At 45.0% G+C, this 19,396-nt stretch overlaps 1 protein-coding gene across 1 annotated transcript in view; it reads right to left on the minus strand.

Moving 5' to 3' along the window:
- Positions 1 to 19,396, minus strand: part of FBN2 (fibrillin 2) — a 403,326-nt gene that overhangs the window by 42,838 nt on the left and 341,092 nt on the right. The window contains exons 49-55 of the mRNA XM_069753996.1: positions 15,131 to 15,256; positions 12,777 to 12,929; positions 12,316 to 12,381; positions 11,643 to 11,768; positions 10,567 to 10,686; positions 10,176 to 10,298; positions 9,954 to 10,085 (exon numbers count right to left, since the gene is read on the minus strand). Of these exons, the coding sequence (XP_069610097.1) occupies positions 9,954 to 10,085; positions 10,176 to 10,298; positions 10,567 to 10,686; positions 11,643 to 11,768; positions 12,316 to 12,381; positions 12,777 to 12,929; positions 15,131 to 15,256 (846 nt within the window). The remainder of the gene's footprint in view (positions 1 to 9,953; positions 10,086 to 10,175; positions 10,299 to 10,566; positions 10,687 to 11,642; positions 11,769 to 12,315; positions 12,382 to 12,776; positions 12,930 to 15,130; positions 15,257 to 19,396) is intronic.

Genomic DNA, 19,396 nt, shown 5'->3' on the forward strand with positions numbered 1-19,396 from the left:
AAACCCCCCACAAGTGACCCCATTTTGGAAACTAGACCCTGAAAGGAACTTATCTAGATGTGTGGTGAGCACTTTGAACCCCCAAGTGCTTCACAGAAGTTTATAATGCAGAGCCGTGAAAATAATAAATACGTTTTCTTTCCTCAAAAATAATTATTTAGCCCAGAATTTTTTATTTTCCCAAGGGTTACAGGAGAAATTGGACCCCAAAAGTTGTCCAGTTTCTCCTGAGTACGCTGATACCCCATGTGTGGGGGTAAACCACTGTTTGGGCACACGTCGGGGCTCAGAAGGGAAGTAGTGACTTTTGAAATGCAGACTTTGATGGAATGGTCTGCGGGCGTCACATTGCGTTTGCAGAGCCCCTGGTGTGCCTAAACAGTAGAAACCCCCCACAAGTGACCCCATTTTAGAAACTAGACCCCCCAAGGAACTTATCTAGATATGTGGTGAGCACTTTGAACCCCCCAGTGCTTCACAGACGTTTACAACGCAGAGCCGTGAAAATAAAAAATCATTTTTCTTTCCTCAAAAATTATGTTTTAGCAAGCATTTCTTTATTTTCACAAGAGTAACAGGAGAAATTGGACCCCAGTAATTGTTGCGCAGTTTGTCCTGAGTATGCTGGTACCCCATATGTGGGGGTAAACCACTGTTTGGGTGCACGTCGGGGCTCGGAAGTGAGGGAGCACCATTTGACTTTTTGAATACAAGATTGGCTGGAATTAATGGTGGCGCCATGTTGCGTTTGGAGACCCCCTGATGTGCCTAAACAGTGGAAACCCCTCAATTCTAACTCCAACACACCCCTAAACCTTATCCCAACTGTAGCCATAACCCTAATCACAACCCTAACCCCAACACACCCGTAACCACAACACACCCCTAACCCTAACCACAACCCTAATTCCAACCCAACCCTAGCCCTAAGGCTATGTGCGAACGTTGCGGATTCGTATGAGATTTTTCAGCACCATTTTTGAAAAATCCACGGGTAAAAGGCACTGCGTTTTACCTGCGGATTTACCGCGGATTTCCAGTGTTTTTTGTCCGGATTTCACCTGCGGATTCCTATTGAGGAACAGGTGTAAAACGCTGCGGAATCCGCACAAAGAATTGACATGCTGCGGAAAATACAACGCAGCGTTTCCGCGTGGTATTTTCCGCACCATGGGCACAGCGGATTTGGCTTTCCATATGTTTACATGGTACTGTAAACCTGATGGAAAACTGCTGCGGATCCGCAGCCAAATCCGCACCGTGTGCACATAGCCTAATTCTAAAGGTATGTGCACACGCTGCGGAAAACGCTGCGGATCCGCAGCAGTTTCCCATGAGTTTACAGTTCAATGTAAACCTATGGGAAACAAAAATCGCTGTACTCATTTCTTTCTGCGGATTCCGCAGCGGTTTTACAACTGCTCAAATAGAAAATCGCTGTTGTAAAACCGCATTGAAATGCGCAGAAAAAACATGGTAAATCCGCCATAAATCCGCAGCGGTTTAGCACTGCGGATTTATCAAATCCGCAGCGGAAAAATCTGCAGAGGAACAGAATACGTGTGCACATACCGAAACCCTAACCCTACCCCTAACCCTACCCCTACCCCTAACCCTACCCCTAACCCTACCCCTTTTTTTTTTTATTTTGATCACTTAGATATAATCTATCTCAGTGATCAAAATTCACTCTGGAACGAATCTGCCGGCCGGCAGATTCGGCGGGCGCACTGCACATGCGCCCGCCATTTTGGAAGATGGCGGCGCCCAGGAAAGAAGACGGACGGTCCCCGGGAGGCCAGGTAAGTATAAGGGGGGGGAGATCAGGGCACGGGGGGGGCGTCGGAGCACGGGGGGGGTGGACCGGAACACGGGGGGGTGGATTGGAGCACGGAGTGGGGGATCGCTGTGCGGGCGGGTGGATCGGAGCACGGGGGGGGGAAATCGCTGTGCGGGGGGGATCGCTGTGCGGGGGGGATCGGAGTGCGGGGGGGTTTGATTGGAGCACGGGGGGTGTGATTGGAGCACGGGGGAGCGGGCAGGAGGACGGGGGAGCGGAGCACAGGACCGAGGGGAGCAGACCGCAGATCGGGGGGCCGGGGGGTCGATCGGAGGGGTGGGGTGGGTGCACATTAGTGTGTCCAGCCATGGCCGATGATATTGCAGCATCGGCCATGGCTGGATTGTAATATTTCACCATTTTTTTAGGTGAAATATTACAAATCGCTCTGATTGGCAGTTTCACTTTCAACAGCCAATCAGAGCGATCGTAGCCACGGGGGGGTGAAGCCACCCCCCCTGGGCTAAACTACCACTCCCCCTGTCCCTGCAGATCGGGTGAAATGGGAGTTAACCCTTTCACCCGATCTGCAGGGACGCGATCTTTCCATGACGCATATGCTGCGTCATGGGTCGGAATGGCACCGACTTTCATGACGCAGCGTATGCGTCAAAGGTCGGGAAGGGGTTAAAGGACAGTTTGGAGGAAAATGCTGCTGTGTCTAGTGAACCTCCCCCAATGGTTACTAGACGCGATCGTCTTCCCGACCGCCGCGGACAATTATTGGCGTAATGTCCAAGTTGATGACAGTTTTTACAAACCACGGGTACTCGAGCGGCCTGAGACTTAGGTCCCGCTCGAGAAACCTCCATGGCCTCATGGGAATCTGACACCAAGACAGGAGATTCAAGAGGTCTGGCGAAGGTAGGAGCCAGCCGAAACCTCTGCCTACACTGGGTCCGCTCGTGAAAACGGAGGTCGATGCGGGTAGATAATGAAATAAGTTCCTCCAGTGTGGCGGGTATCTCCCTGGTGGCCAAAGCGTCCTTCACATGGTCTGCCAGTCCCCTCCAGAACACCGGAATAAGAACTTTGTCTGGCCACTCTAACTCAGAAGCTAGAGTCCGGAACTGGATGGCAAACTGGCTGACCACGGACGTGCCCTGAGTAATAGTCAACAACTGGAGCGCAGTATCGTGGGTAACACGAGGTCCTAAAAAGACCTGCTTCAGAGTGTCCAAGAAGAGAGGAGCACTCTGTACCACACGATCATCTCGCTCCCAAAGTGGCGTTGCCCACTCCAACGCCCTGCCCGACAAGAGAGATAGAATAAATCCCACTCTCGCCCGTTCCGTAGGGAAACGTGACGCCAGGAGCTCAAGATGTATGGAGCACTGGCTCACGAATCCGCGACATTGTTTACTGTCGCCAGCAAACTTGTCAGGAAGCGGGAGACGGGATAAAGTCGGAGCAGGGGTGGCAGCGGACAAATTGGCTGCGGCTACACTAGCAGCCTGAACAGCTACAGCAGTGACATCCACAGATGAGGTTGTATGCTCAAGAGCTGCCAACCTTCCCTCCAGCTGCTGGATGTACCTCTGTAAACGCTGGTCGTCCGCCATTTACTAGCCAGACCCTGGCGCTAGTATTCTGTTAGGACTGGCGGAACGCACCAAGAAAGATGTTATAGATGCGTTCGCAGTCCGGGGTCCACCGTGCAGGAGAAACCCTGCTGCTAGTAAATAGCAGACTATATGGCGGTACACTAAAGTATATACACGTGGGTTCAACCTCACCCAGCGTGAAGGGAGCAATCCTGCTGCGTCACAGGATCGCGGCACCGCACCTAAAGCGCGAGCGAGCAGTCAGCGTACTTAACCCCAACTGGGATTGAAGTCCGATTAGACCCTCGCTGGCACTACACCACAACTGGGTGTGTAAGGAAACTAAGAATAAATATATAAATGCACAGGAGTGCGAGCAATGCCGCACTGACGGACGCCACCAACCACACTAGCTTGGGTATGGAAAGCGCAAGGCAAGCGCACGGCGCCGTACAGGCGGACACAGCAAGAGGACGCTGCAATGTGTGTTTCGTGCTGTTGGACAAGTCGGGCGCTAGATAGCAAACATACACCTTCCGCGAACAGACATTCAATAGGGAGGGTTATTTAAAGAGCGACTTCCACTCACAACACACACACATATTTACAAGACAATACTAGCGCATGGCTGTGCGGTCATGCGCAGTTTATATAGTTGCAGCACAGGAAGTGGCCACAGGACTTTTGCCCTTCCAAGACCTGTCAAGAGGACCAATGGAATGTGCCGCAGAGCCTGAGCACATGACCCTCGATCTCCAACGGGAGATCTTACCCTGGGCATGCTCAGTATGCGCAGACAAGGACTTAGTCCCAGAGAAGTCCGCTCGCTGCTGACCAGTACTGGCTTTAATGGCAGAGACTGGAGAAACAGCAGTAACTCTCAGAACAGAGTGAGAATGAGCAAGACGCTGGGACCGACGTCTTTGCTGAGCAGACTCCACTGCGGCTGGATAAGAATGGGAGACCGCAGCGGAGGTGGCTTGAGATTCCCCCTGTGCAGAAGCGGGAACTCGACCCCTAACACCTGGTCCGACATTTTCTCGCCTCCCGCTGCCAGAAAAATTTTCTGGTGATAGCAAATTTTGTAGGGGATTTGTGAGTCAGTGCTCTATTCATCCTGAGCTCCTGGCTGCACGCTTCCCCACAGAGCGGGCTAAGGGGGGATTTATTGTATCTCTATTGTCGGACAGGGCGTTGGAATGGGCTACGCCGCTGTGGGAGCATGGCGATCGTGTGGTGCAGAGTGCTCCGCTGTTTTTGAGCACTCTGAAACAGGTCTTTTTAGGACCTCAAGTCACCCATGATACTGCGCTTCAACTGCTGGCATTAACTCAGGGTGAGTCCTTGGTCAGTCATTTTGCCGTCCAATTCCGCACTTTAGCATCTGAGCTGGAATGGTCGGATAAAGCTCTTATCCCCATATTTTGGAGGGGCTTGGCTGACCACATAAAGGACGCTCTGGCCACTAGGGAGATTCCTGCCACACTGGAGGAGTTAATAACAGTCTCCACTCGAATAGATCTCCGTTTTAACGAGCGGAGGTTAGAGCGAGCCCAGTGTAGGCAGAGGTTTCGGCTGGCTCCTACTTTTGCCAAACCTCTGGAATCTCCGGTCCTAGTTCCTGAGTCACATGAGGCCAGAGAAGTGTCACAAGCGGGATCTAAGTCCCGAACCGCTTGTGCACTCAGGGTCTGTCATGTTTGCCAGCAGTCAGGACATCTAGCCACCAGATGTCCTCAGCGGTCGAGGAAACATCAGCGTCTAGTGGTCGTAGGTGGAGGTACACTAGACACGGCGACGTTTGCCTCTAAATTGTCCTTTAATGGGACAATTACTATAGGCTCATTTTCTCACTCGGTAGAGCTCTGCGTGGATTCTGGGGCAGAGGGCAATTTCATGTCTTCTGCCTTCGCCCAATGTCACGCAATACCCCTGGTTATGCTAGCTCAACCTGTAACGGTACGAGTGGTGAATGGGTCGACACTGCCCTCACAGATAACACACCAGACCATCCCTTTTACTCTGTCCATGTCGCCATCTCATCAGGAGATTATTTCTCTGCTCGTCATTCCAGAAGGAATTGATGAGGTCCTGTTGGGAATACCTTGGCTACGGTACCACTCTCCTCATATCGAGTGGTCCTCAGGCAGAATTCTGGGATGGGGTGAATCTTGTGGGGGTAGGTGTCAGAGGGAGTGCGTTCAGGTTGCTACAACAGAGGTACCTGCAGATCTATCCTCTCTCCCCAAGCAGTATTGGTCTTATGCAGACATGTTCTCCAAAAAGGCGGCGGAGACCCTTCCGCCCCATCGCCCCTATGATTGTCCTATTGACCTCTTGCCTGGTGCTGAGCCTCCCCGGGGTAGAGTATATCCGCTATCTCTCCCGGAGACGGAGGCAATGTCACAGTACATACAGGAAAATCTGGCAAGAGGGTTCATCAGGAAGTCAGTGTCACCTGCTGGGGCAGGATTCTTCTTCATGCAGAAGAAGAATGGGGAATTGCGTCCATGCATAGACTACAGGGGTCTTAACGCCATCACCGTTAAGAATAAGTACCCTTTGCCTTTGATATCTGAGCTATTCGATAGGCTTCGGGGAGCAAGGGTATTTACTAAATTAGATCTGCGGGGTGCTTACAACCTGATTCGCATCCGTGAGGGGGACGAATGGAAGACGGCGTTTAACACCAGGGATGGGCACTATGAATATCTGGTGATGCCCTTCGGGCTCTGTAATGCCCCAGCCGTTTTCCAAGACTTTGTGAACGATATCTTCCGGGATATGCTTTCCACCTCGGTCGTAGTCTATCTGGATGATATTCTCATCTACTCTCCAGATATTGACTCCCACCGGAGAGATGTTTGCAAAGTCTTGGACCTCCTACGGGCAAGCTCCCTCTATGCCAAGTTGGAGAAGTGTATGTTTGAGCAGGAGTCCTTGCCTTTCCTAGGCTACATCATCTCAGTCCAGGGATTGGCTATGGATCCTGCCAAACTACAGGCTGTAATGGACTGGCAGGAACCCCATTCTCTTAAAGCGGTGCAGCGCTTTATGGGATTCATCAATTATTATCGCCAGTTCATCCCGCACTTTTCAACTTTGGTAGCTCCCTTGGTTGCCCTCACCAAGAAGGGGGCGAATCCCAAATTGTGGTCTGAGGAGGTCTCCAAGGCCTTTATCTCTATAAAGTCACACTTCGCTAGCGCTCCCATTCTACATCGCCCCGATGTTGATAAGCCATTTATCATGGAGGTGGATGCCTCTTCTGTTGGTGCTGGAGCAGTCCTCTTCCAAAAGGATGCTCAAGGTCGGAAGCATCCTTGCTTCTTTTTCTCCAAGACATTCGCACCAGCAGAGAGGAATTATTCCATCGGGGACAGGGAGTTGCTAGCCATGAAGTTGGCTTTCTCGGAGTGGAGACATCTCTTGGAGGGAGCACGTTTTCCCTTCCAAGTCTTCACAGACCATAAAAATTTGGTGTACCTGCAGACAGCTCAGCCGTTGAATTCTCGCCAGGCCAGATGGTCCTTGTTCTTCTCCCGGTTTCATTTCACCCTCCATTTTCTTTCTGGGGAGAAGAACATTCGGGCCGACGCTCTCTCTCGCTCCGTTGTGTCATCTGCGGAGGAGGAGGAGGAGCCTCGGCTTATTGTCCCCACCGAGAGCTTGAGAACTGTGGCTCCGGTTTCGCTGGAGTCTGTGCCCCCGGGCAAGACTTTTGTTCCATCCAGTTTGCGACCGGAGGTTCTATCTTGGGCGCACTCGTCCAGGGTGGGTGGACATTTTGGTACTAAAAGGACATCTGAGTTACTGGCGAGGACATACTGGTGGCCGCATATGGCCCGTGATGTCACGGAGTATGTTCGGGCGTGTGTCTCTTGCGCCAGGAACAAGACTCCTCGGCAACGGCCAGCTGGTTTGCTTTATCCTCTGCCCGTGGCGGACAGGCCCTGGGAGATGGTCGGGATGGACTTTGTGGTGGGCTTGCCCAAGTCTCGTAACTGCACCATTATCTGGGTGATCACCGACCATTTTTCCAAAATGGTGCATTTGGTGCCTCTTCCATGGCTACCATCTGCACGGGCGTTGGCTGTCTTGTTTATCAAGCATATCTTTCGCCTACACGATATGCCAGACAAAATTGTTAGTGACCGGGGTCCCCAGTTTGCGTCTCGATTCTGGAGAGAGCTTTGTCGTCTACTCAGTATTGAGTTAAATCTCTCTTCGGCATATCATCCAGAGACGAATGGGTTGGTTGAAAGGGCCAACCAGACCTTGGTCACATATCTGCAACATTTTGTTTCTGCCAGGCAGGATGACTGGGCATCCTTGCTACCGTGGGCAGAGTTTGCACTTAACAATGCTGTAGCCGACTCCACCGGTCAGACTCCATTCCTCTTAAATTACGGCCAGCATCTGCGTGTTCCTGTGCCCATGCCTGTGTCTTCCGCTGATTCCAGGGTGGCAGACTGGGCTGTGGAGGCACGGGACATTTGGGATCGCACGCAGGATGCCATTCGGGCCTCCAAGGAGAGAATGAGGTCCTCCGCCGATGTTCATCGGTGCCCTGCTCCGACCTTTGCCCCTGGCGACTTGGTGTGGCTCTCCGCCCGTAACATCAGGCTGCGAGTTGAGTCCACTAAGTTTGCTCCTCGCTACTTGGGTCCCTTCAAGGTTCTCGAACAGGTTAATCCCGTGGTCTACCGTCTGGCTCTTCCTCCACGCTTGGGTATCACCGACACCTTTCACGTGTCCCTCTTGAAACCCGTATACATGTCCTGGTTTTCCGAGTCATCTGCCGGGACATCGGGTTCGTCTACGGACGATTATGAGGTGAACGCTATTTTGGGGTGCAAGGTGGTACGCGGCAAAAAGTTCTATTTGGTGGATTGGAAGGGTTATGGCCCAGAGGACAGGTCATGGGAACCTGCTGAAAACATTCGGGCCCCGCAGCTCATTGCTGCCTTCGAGCGTAGCGAGGCCCAAGGAGGGGGGGCCCTAGGAGGGGGGGTAATGTTAGGTCTCGAGTTCCCACTTCTGCACAGGGGGAATCTCAGGCCGTCTCCGCTGCGGTCTCCCATTCCTATCCAGCCGCAGTGGAGTCTGCTCAGCAGGGACGTCGGTCCCAGCATCTTGCTCGGTCTCGCTCGGTACAGAGAGTTACTGCTGCTTCTTCAGCTCCTGCCATTAAAGTCAGTGCTGGTCAGCAGCGAGCGGACTTCTCTGGGACTAAGTCCTTATTTGCGCACACTGAGCATGCCCAGGGCAAGATCTCCCGTTGGAGATCAAGGGTCATGTGCTCAGGCTCTGCAGCGCATTCCATTGGTCATCTTGGCAGGTCTTGGAAGGGCAAAGTTTCTGTGGCCACTTCCTGTCCTGCAACTATATAAACTGCGCATGACCGCACGGCCATGCGCTAGTGTACAATTATTATGTGTGTGTGTAGATGGATGTATGTCGATGGATGAAAGCTCCTAAGTATCCCTCCCTAGAGTTGTTGATTGCTCGCGGATGATGGTAGCTCTCTAGCGCCCGACTATCCATCTGTATGTTACACACATCACAGCGTCCTATAGCTGTGCCTGCCAGTACGGCGCCGTGCGCTTGCCTCGCGCTTTCCATACCCAAGCCTGGGTGGTTAGTGGCGTCCGTCAGTGCGGAATCGCACGCACTCTTGTGCTCATATATTGCAGAAAAGGTTTTCACACCCAGTTGCAGTGTTGTGCCAGCAAGTGTCTAATCGGACTTCAATCCCTTTTGGGGTTAAGTTCGCTGACTACTTGCTCGCGCTCTACGTGCGGTACCGCGGTCCTGTGACTTAACAGGATCGCTTTCTTCACGTTGGGTGAGGTTTAACCCACGTGTTTATACTGTTAAGTACCGCCACATAGTCTATCATTTACTAGCAGCGGGTTTCGCCTGCACGGTGGACCCCGGACTGCGAACGCATCTATAACATCTTACTTGGTGCGTTCCGCCAGTCCTAACAGGTTGTAACCATGGATACCCAAGCTATTGTAATGCCCTGCACATGGGGTAAGTGACATAGTGAATCAATAGAACTATACTACATTTCTAATTGGAGATATTTGCTAATATTATTAAATATTGGGATAGGATCTAGGAGACAGGAATACCCCTTTAAGGCCGGGGTCACATTTGCGAGTGTGATGCGAGAAACTTGTGCGAGTCCCTCGCATCAATACCTGGCACTGCCGCCAGCAAGAGACTCGCACAAGTTTCTCGCATCATACTCGTAAGTGTGACCCTGGCCTAAAGTCTAAAAATCACCAGTGGCCAATGTGAAAAATGCAAGAATTCTTTTCCTATCTGTAATACAAATTATGATATGTAAAAAAAGACATTGCCAAATATGTTTAAAACATACATTTTTCACAATAACCTGATTTAAACAATATGCCATTTTTCTGATGATTTCAGTCATTCCAAAGGAGAAATGCAGTTTCCAGTGAGGTTTTTACAAGGCATGCTTCTAGGTTATGTAGTTAAGTCTTTCAAAGAACTTGTTAAAATATGATGCCAAGTATAAAGTAGTCAATCCTTACCTATGCAGCCTTCTCCATCTGGTCTTCGAGTCATCCCAGGAGGACAAATACACATAAATGTCCCAATGAGGTTCTTACACATCATGCCCCTTGACTCGCAGTCATGGAACCCTTCCAAACACTCATCGAGATCTGTAAAGTAGTACAAGACAGTTACAATAATATTTGCACATGTGCCCTCCTTCTCATTTTCTTTCAACCTCATGTGAATTTCTAACTGACCTTTACACATCTTCTGATCTTCTCTTAGAACATATCCAACAGGACACGTACATTCATAAGAACCATATGTGTTAATACATCTGAATGCACAAATCAGAGGGTTCAATGCACATTCATTGACATCTGGAATAAAGAAGAACATTCAAATACAAAATCACTCATTTATAGTCTGTCATCATAACCGGTACAGTGGACACTTATTGGAAATGCTTTTCCTAGATGTAAGCATACTTACCATATGCTATGTAATACCTACAGCTCAACATTATCAATAGATTCTCAGTGTCTGTTCCAATCCAGGAATTAAGTCATGATGAGATTAATACGTTAATATAGTTTTAGTTTTTTATTGTTTTAGGAACTACTGTCACCAGCTGAAGAAATGACTTACCTTCGCAGTTCATCATAGGTCCAGGTTCAAATCCTTCATCACAGGTGCACTCAAAACTACCAATAGCATTACTACATGTCCCATTTCCACAGGGATTGCCAATAGAACATTCATCAGTATCTAAAATGTGAGATATAATACACATTAAAATGCTAAAACTAAATAAAAAAATAATATTTTTGAGTATTTTAAGTATGACAAGAAATATCATGGCCATATAAATCCAACAAGGAAAGTCTTTATTCAATAGTAGACACATGTGGTACAATATTGTGGTTCATAAGTAAAGCATCTGATGTTCACAGGTATCCAACTTTAATTCAGTTGATGCCTAAATTGATATTACTAAAAATTCATCTTCATTGTGTGTGGTCAATATGGACACTGACCTGATTTACACAACTGCAATAAAAGCGAGATGTTAGGTCAGTACTTAGCACTGTTTTTTTGTAGCATTGGGGGTCCTAATTTTGATTTCAGCCCAGCGTAAAGCTAAATTCATACTAATCTGAAGTTGGGAAGTTCAATTTTTTTTGCTCCAATGTAGAAACAGAAAAAATGGAATTCTTGCAAGGAAATAATGATGGTCACAAACAGCTATAGATGAACCATATTGACTAAAATGGAGGTCATTTTCTTTTTGACAGGTTGGATATCATTTGAAAGGAAAAATAGTGTAACATGCTATACATTTTCTTATGGTAAAGATTACGGAATTTGCACCAGAGCCACCAAATGAAGGCTCAGACACACGTCTTAACCTAGCCTAATTGCTCCTCAGAGATTGTATGTTCTTCCTGTGTTTGGTTTCTTAGATATTTCCTACCTCTTCTTGTTTTATTTGCTACCTACTGCAAAAACTTACTGTATATACATTAGTCTAAGATATGAAAGGTAGTCTGTGAGTCCTTTGTGGATAGAGGCTGGTGTAAATGGTTATAATCTCTGTACAGTGGTGGGGACTTTGTTGGTGCAACATAGGCAAAAGTAAATAATAAATATGTGTGGTCACATACGTCATCTGATCTGTATTTTACTCAATGACAATGTTTTAGGTGTTATTAGACGACACATACCTACACAATTGATTCCTGAATAATCTAGGTTATAACCCATTGGACACTCGCATCGGAAAGATCCATCCGTATTAATACAAAGACCATTTGCACAAATTCCTGGGTTTTCTAGGCATTCATTGACATCTACAACAAATACAAAATGTATATTCAAAATTAATGGCAGACATCTCAATGTTGGTTCCAACCGGGTGTGGTAATATCAAATATTAAGCCATGGTACAGCAACGTTTCGACCAAAAATGTGGTCTTTTTCAAGCATGCTTGAAAAAGACCACATTTTTGGTCGAAACGTTGCTGTACCATGGCTTAATAAAATTTTTCACTTTGATATTACCACACCCGGTTGAAAGCGCTGTTCATCTATTTGAAGTTTGCTTGGATATCCGGGATGGGGTAGAGTGCTGTCAGTCTCTCTTTCTCATTTATCTCAATGTTGGTGTCATATAGTAAATATAACAACAAATATCTATATAGTAAATATAAAATACGTTTGTGTACACTGGCCCCTCAATGTGATACCTTAAGGGGTATATTTGCCCTTGCCATCCCCAATCTGCTTGTGTTCTTTTGCTGTCTATTGATATAATTTTCTGTTGGCTTTTATCTCAGTTTAGCTTGATCAATCGTGTTACCTTCTGTATTTTTCCAATGAGTGATGTTTATTATTTACCTTCTCTGTCCCCTTCAGGACCTGTGGTGGTGCCATGTCCAAATGGACATAATTCTCGAAAAGCCCCTGAAAATAGAAAACACATACATATTCAAAAGCTACTAAATATAAATACAGACTTGGCAGACAAAAAACAAAAATAAAACCTAATCTTGTAAACGGATAAAAAAGAGGTTTGGCAAAATAAAGGCAGAAAAACCGAAATTAACATTATCATTATCATCTTTCTTTTCATTGAGGTTTTCACAAAATTTAATGAACTGTCTGGGGAAAAGTCATGGCTGTTCTCCAATAACAAGATTGTCATCTATGGTTAGAAATCATGAGTGTTTCTAGTAGATATCTACAATTCCGGTCTTTTATAGAACAAGTTCAGGTGAAATCACGAGGTATTTGTCTATGATCTTAGGAAGGAGATAAAGGAAGAATGCTATCATTACGGTAGGATAAGTGTCACATACCATCTCCTTCTTTTGGACACAGTTCACAGGGGTCGCCCCAGCCCTCGCCTGGCATTTTGCTGCAGCAACAGATTGCTTTAGTGCTGTTATATGCTTTTGGCACCGAACATTTCCCATTTTCAAATTTGGTAAAACAAAAGCTTTGCCGAGTATCTGGAATCAACAAGTTGCATTTATTTTTATTGTCAAACAGACTTTGATATGAACTAAAAGATCCTAAAAAACAGCATCTGGACATTTTTAGCGTGCGTTTAAAATGTACAAGGCTCAATTCAAATCATTTTAAAACGGATTTAAATTTCTTTTTTTGTGCGTAATCCCTATGTATAGCAGACAACAAAGATTCTAAAAACATTTATTTGGGGATGTTTTCCTCTTTCTTGTTGTTTTAGCCTGTAATATAAATTTATCTCACTGTTAATTCTTCTCAGATCCTACTGACTATTATTGTCCTCATATATTTATGAAATGGATAAAGGATTATTCACATCATGATAAATGTAAAACTATGCAACTTTGCATTTTACTTGTAAATGAAAATCTTCATTCTTCTTATTTTTATATGTTCTGAAAGGAAACTGTTCAGCAGGATTTCACCCCCAAAACTTTTCATATACCCCTGTAGCACTTTCAAAGACACATCCAGCAATAACTTTACAATGCCAATCCATTCCTCAGAAATCAGCATTAGAATGGATATGCAAATTAAGTTGAAGTGCTTTTGGCCTGTGGAAGCTCTTCTCAAGCTTCTGCTCTTCCCAGTTTGATTTCCCAAAGAATACTGCCTCCTCCTGCTTGACTGACAATGTCTATGCTGTGTGGGGAAGAAAAATGGAGCTACAAAGGCTTGGGAAGTCCTTTCGCTTCATTTGCATATGTATTCAAATGCAGATTTCTTTGTAACAGAGGAGTGGACTGTGTAAGTAAAGTTATTGCTGGACTAGTCTTTGAAAGACATAAATGTGCATATAAATAGTTTGGGGGCTGAAATCCTGCTGATAGATTCCCTTTAAGAAAACAGAGAATTTTAATTTTAATGGTTAATGCTCATTGTATAGAGTGCTTGCCTCCTATGAAAGTAATATCATGTTTACAAGCTCTTTCCAGTGGAGCTTAAAATCGCTGTTCTGAAGATGGCTGGATTGTTAGATCTGACCAGCTCCAGTGTTCCTGCGCTCCTCCAATGTTGCACTTTTAGCATCGTAGAGTGTACAGTTTGGGCCAAAACTGCAACAATGTCACTGGTCCAAACTCTTAAGCAAACTGATCAGCCCCCCGAGGAAGCCCACGGAAAACGTACATTGGGGCTGCTCCTGTACTTGTTCCACGTGGGTGACATATGGGTAAGAGTGATAGACTTGTTTAGATGGGTCTTTGGTTGTTTAGTCGTCATCAGCCTAATGTATATTAATATAGTGATGATGCATTACTTTACTGTCAGGCTTATACTGTATAATGTTCATAGATATAAGGAGAAATCGGTGATAGTGGATACATACAGACTCCTTTACTATTGCAGCACTTGAACCTTATAATATTATTAACTCTTCCCAACCCTTACATATATGAATGGCATGTACTTTGTCTGACATCTGTATGCTGACTGTGATTTTGTCTGGACTTAAGAACAATTTATTGCATGCCAATTTGTATATATATCTGTAATAAACATTGTTATATTTTATTGATAAACTATGTACTCCTTATTTGTTTTGTACAAACTGTTAATAAAGCAGTAGAGCTCCAGAAGATTCATGCTCATCCATGATGTTTAACATCATGGCTTCGATTGATAACATAGCCCTGATCATTATGCCTATCTCCTTCTCAATCAGTTTCCAACCAATCTTGATGGATTCTTTTGAGTTATGATGTTGTCCATCAAATATCTTTAGGTGCTCTAGTACATTAGACAACAAGTATAGCATAATCTTCATGACTTTTTATGCCCTAGATAATACCAGACATAAATCCTGTTACGCAAGCAGATAATGAGCCAAAAGAGTTTATAGCACAACTAAAACAGAAGCCTGCCTACATAATGGGTTGGTCTAAACGAACTGAGGATACAGGCATGGGGCTGATGTTGTTCACACTATCAACCTCAGTGTAAGTGTCACTATTTCAGCAGGAAAGGAACCACATGAAAAAATAATGGCTGGATTTGAGAGTCTGAGGGGCAATAAGAGAAGAAGGTGGCAGGCAAATAGTTTAAATTGAGGGTGAAATATGAAAGTTAGGGAACAAATGTACACAGAGATAGGAGTATACTGCATTCTCCATTTAACAGTATATACTGTTCCACTGTAAGCTTTATGTGCTCTAGAAGGATTTCTAGTAGATAAAATACATACCAAAACATCTTCTCCCATTGTCTGATAAAACAAATCCAGGTGGGCAAATGCATTGAAAGCTTCCAGGGGAGTTTACACAGGTTCCAAAAAGGCATATATTTGGCTCTTCAATACATTCATCAATGTCTGAAAATGGAAACATAATACTCTTAAGAGAAAAATAGTACAGGCATTGTATACACTGAGATGAGGATGTTAAAGAATATACATGTAATTTATACATATCTACAGTACATCCTATTGTGAGTCACTTTACACAAAGAATATAAGCTTTTGTTAACAATGTTGTGATAAATATTTCTGTAAGCTATAACCCTGTCCCTTACACTTTATTCATTCACAAAGATAAATATCTCAGCCTCGTTTAACCTACAATATGTTTCGTTCAAGGACAATCTTGTACGCATCAAAGTTTTTCTACAAAATCAGTGCTGATTGTAGCGCCTGCCACTTTGCATCATTCATGAAAGTTCTTCCCCAATAGTTTTACATTGATCTCCACATTACCTAACCATACAGTATGCTGTTAAATAGAATCTTCATGAGCAATAAGGAGGATAGAGGCAAAGACATAATTAGTACAAAAACAGTTTTAAAAAACATTGGTGACACATTATTATATTTTATCTTAACCCTCTCAGAGAAAAGATTTCAAATCTTGCACTCGTACAACTAATATCCTGCTGACATTCTAAAAGTGCCATGCTATTGTAATATTAACATCACCAATCAATTCTATTTGTCTTGAAGGAAAATATTATTACAAATATTATACCAGTGGTCCATAAAAAAGCATAATGAAAGATGGTTAAGAGTGGTCTTAAAAAAAAGCATAATGAAAGTTGGAGATCCGTGGTCTATAAAAAAGCATAATGGAAGATGGAGATCAATGGTCTATAAAAAAGCGTAATGGAAGATGGAGATCAATGGTCTATAAAAAAGCGTAATGGAAGATGGAGATCAGTGGACTATAAAAAAGTGTAATGGAAGATGAAGATCAGTGGACTATAAAAAAGTGTAATGGATGATGGAGATTAGTGGTCTATAAAAAGCGTAATGGAAGTTGGAGATCAGTGGTCTATAAAAAAGCGTAATGGAAGTTGGAGATCAGTGGTCTATAAAAAAGAGTAATGGAAGATGGAGATCAGTGATCTATAAAAAGCGTAATGGAAGTTGGAGATCAGTGGTCTATAAAAAAGTGTAATGGAAGATTGAGATTAGTGGTCTATAAAAAGCGTAATGGAAGTTGGAGATCAGTGGACTATAAAAAAGAGTAATGGAAGATGGAGATCAGTGATCTATAAAAAAGTGTAATGGATGATGGAGATTAGTGGTCTATAAAAAAGTGTAATGGAAGTTGGAGATCAGTGGTCTATAAAAAAGCATAATAGAAGATGGAGATCAGTGGTCTATAAGAAAAGCGTACTATAAGATGGAAATCAGTGGTCTATAAAAAAAGCATAATTTAAGATGGAGATCAATGGTCTGTGAAAAAGTGTATTGGAAGTTGGAGATGGGTTTCCCATAAAAAAGTGCAATGTAAGATGCAGATCAGTTCAACGAGCAAAACAAAGGAATAACTTTTCTATGTGATTTGAATTCAAATTAGATCTCCTCCGACAGGAAGAAAGCTCGCTATCTAGTTCCACCTTTTAAAAGTAATTATCACATATGTTAATGTCAAATCCTTTAATAAGCCTTGTCATGTGACTTTGGATATTTAGCCAAACCAGAGTGCTCACAGATACGAAAAGATACCCATCTACAAACAGGTGTATCAGGTTTTTTTCACTAAACAGCATACCTTTTTTTCAGGGGCAATGTTAGCATTCATCCGGCAACTTAGTGGTTTCTGCGAGGAGAACCAGTAACCCCTAGACCTATGTTACTGGAACTCTTACATCTGTATTCAAAAGTAGGCTAGTTCCCAATAGAAATAAGGCCTCATTTAGACATTCTATTTTTTTTGCATACAAGAAAATATGGACCATTTTTTATCTGTGTGCCAGCTGCAAATTACATTTTTTGCTAATGTGTCCTCTTTTACCTTTAGTGTGGCATTTATTTTTCTGATGTGCAAGAAATAATGGGTCGCACTTGGATGACACTGGCATCCATCTTTGTGATAGTCCCATTCACTCTAATGGACAAATCAAATCCACAAGTTATATCCAGATGGACATGTCCTGCAGTGCGCAGGCACTGGGCCTCTCTGACCTTTCCTGGGACCTGCGCACTGCAGTACTTTGCTCTGCCCTCAATAGGGCAGTAAAGTACACCTGCACAGGAGCATGATTCCGCAGGGACACGTCATCCACACGAAGCAAGCAGGAGGACGGGGATCGGAAGGAGATGGGAGGCGCCAGACCAAGACCAGCAACGCCCATCGGATCGGACTGCCCCACAAGTGAGTATAATAAAAATTATTTTTCTTCTCTTACAGGACAGATCGGGAGCTTATATACAGCATTATGGAATGCTGTATATAAGCGCTGAAAGGGGGTGGCCGTAACTCGTATCGGCCAAACCTGGTGACAGGTTCACTTTAAGCATAATCTCACTATAAATAGAGGAGTTGTCTGGAACTGGAAAAACTATCAGTTTTAGTTCATAGACATTATTGAATTAGATCTACAGCACCAGCAATGAAGGTTGTTTATTAGTGATGAGCGAGTATGCTCGTTACGTGAGTTTCTCCGAGCATGCTCACGTGGTCTCCGAGCATTTCAGCGTGCTCGGAGATTTTGTTTATGTCGATGCAGCTGCATGATTTGTGGCTAGGGTTGAGCGAAACGGGTCGAACATTTTCAAAAGTCGCCGACTTTTGGCGAAGTCGAGTTTCATGAAACCCGATCCGACCCCTGTGCGTTGTCGGCCATGCGGTACGCGACTTTCGCGCCAAAGTCGCGTTTCAATGACGCGAAAAGCGCCATTTCTCAGCCAATGAAGGTGACCGCAGAGTGTGGGCAGCGTGATGACATAGGTCCTGGTCCCCACCATCTTAGAGAAGGGCATTTCAGTGATTGGCTTGCTGTCTGCGGCGTCACAGGGGCTATAAAGGGGCGTTCCCGCCGACCGCCATCTTACTGCTGCTGATCTGAGCATAGGGAGAGGTTGCTGCCGCTTCGTCAGAAGCAGGGATAGCGTTAGGCAGGGTCCATTAACCACCAAACCGCTTGTGCTGTAGCGATTTCCACTGCCCAACACCACCTTCGGTGTGCAGGGACAGTGGAAGCTACATTTTTTTTTTCCTCAGCGCTGTAGCTCATTGGGCTGCCCTAGAAGGCTCCCTGATAGCTGCATTGCTGTGTGTACGCCGCTGTGCAAACCAACTGCTTTTTTCAAAGCACAAATCCTCTTGTTCCTTCCTTTCTGCACAGCTATCTTTTTTGTTTGTCCACACTTTTTATTTAATTTGTGCATCAGTCCACTCCTTATTGCTGCCTGCCATACCTGGCTGAGATTACTGCAGGGAGATAGTAATTGTAGGACAGTCCATGTTTTTTTTTTTTTTTTTTTGTGGGAGATTAAGATTGGCATTTCTGCTAGAGTGCCATCCCTGTGTGTGCCATCTCTCACTCAGTGGGCCATAGAAAGCCTATTTATTTTTTTGCTTGATTTGGGTTATAAAATCTACCTGAAAAAATCACTACATCAATCAGTGGGAGAAAAATATTGGCCTCAGGGCTTGTGTGCCACTCCTGACTCCTGTGTGAGCCATCTCTCACTCAGTGGGCCATAGAAAGCCTATTTATTTTTTTGCTTGATTTGGGTTCTAAAATCTACCTGAAAAAATCACTACATCAATCAGAGGGAAAAAAATATTGGCCTCAGGGCTTGTGTGCCACTCCTGACTCCTGTGTGTGCCATCTCTCACTCAGTGGGCCATAGAAAGCCTATTTATTTTTTTGCTTGATTTGGGTTATAAAATCTACCTGAAAAAATCACTACATCAATCAGTGGGAGAAAAATATTGGCCTCAGGGCTTGTGTGCCACTCCTGACTCCTGTGTGTGCCATCTCTCACTCAGTGGGCCATAGAAAGCCTATTTATTTTTTTGCTTGATTTGGGTTATAAAATCTACCTAAAAAAATCACTACATCAACCAGTGGGAGAAAAATATTGGCCTCAGGGCTTGTGTGCCACTCCTGACTCCTGTGTGTGCCATCTCTCACTCAGTGGGCCATAGAAAGCCTATTTTTTTTTTTTGCTTGATTTGGGTTCTAAAATCTACCTGAAAAAATCACTACATCAATCAGTGGGAGA

The sequence above is a fragment of the Ranitomeya imitator genome, chromosome 1 (assembly GCF_032444005.1).
Source record: "Ranitomeya imitator isolate aRanImi1 chromosome 1, aRanImi1.pri, whole genome shotgun sequence".
NCBI lineage: Eukaryota > Metazoa > Chordata > Amphibia > Anura > Dendrobatidae > Ranitomeya > Ranitomeya imitator.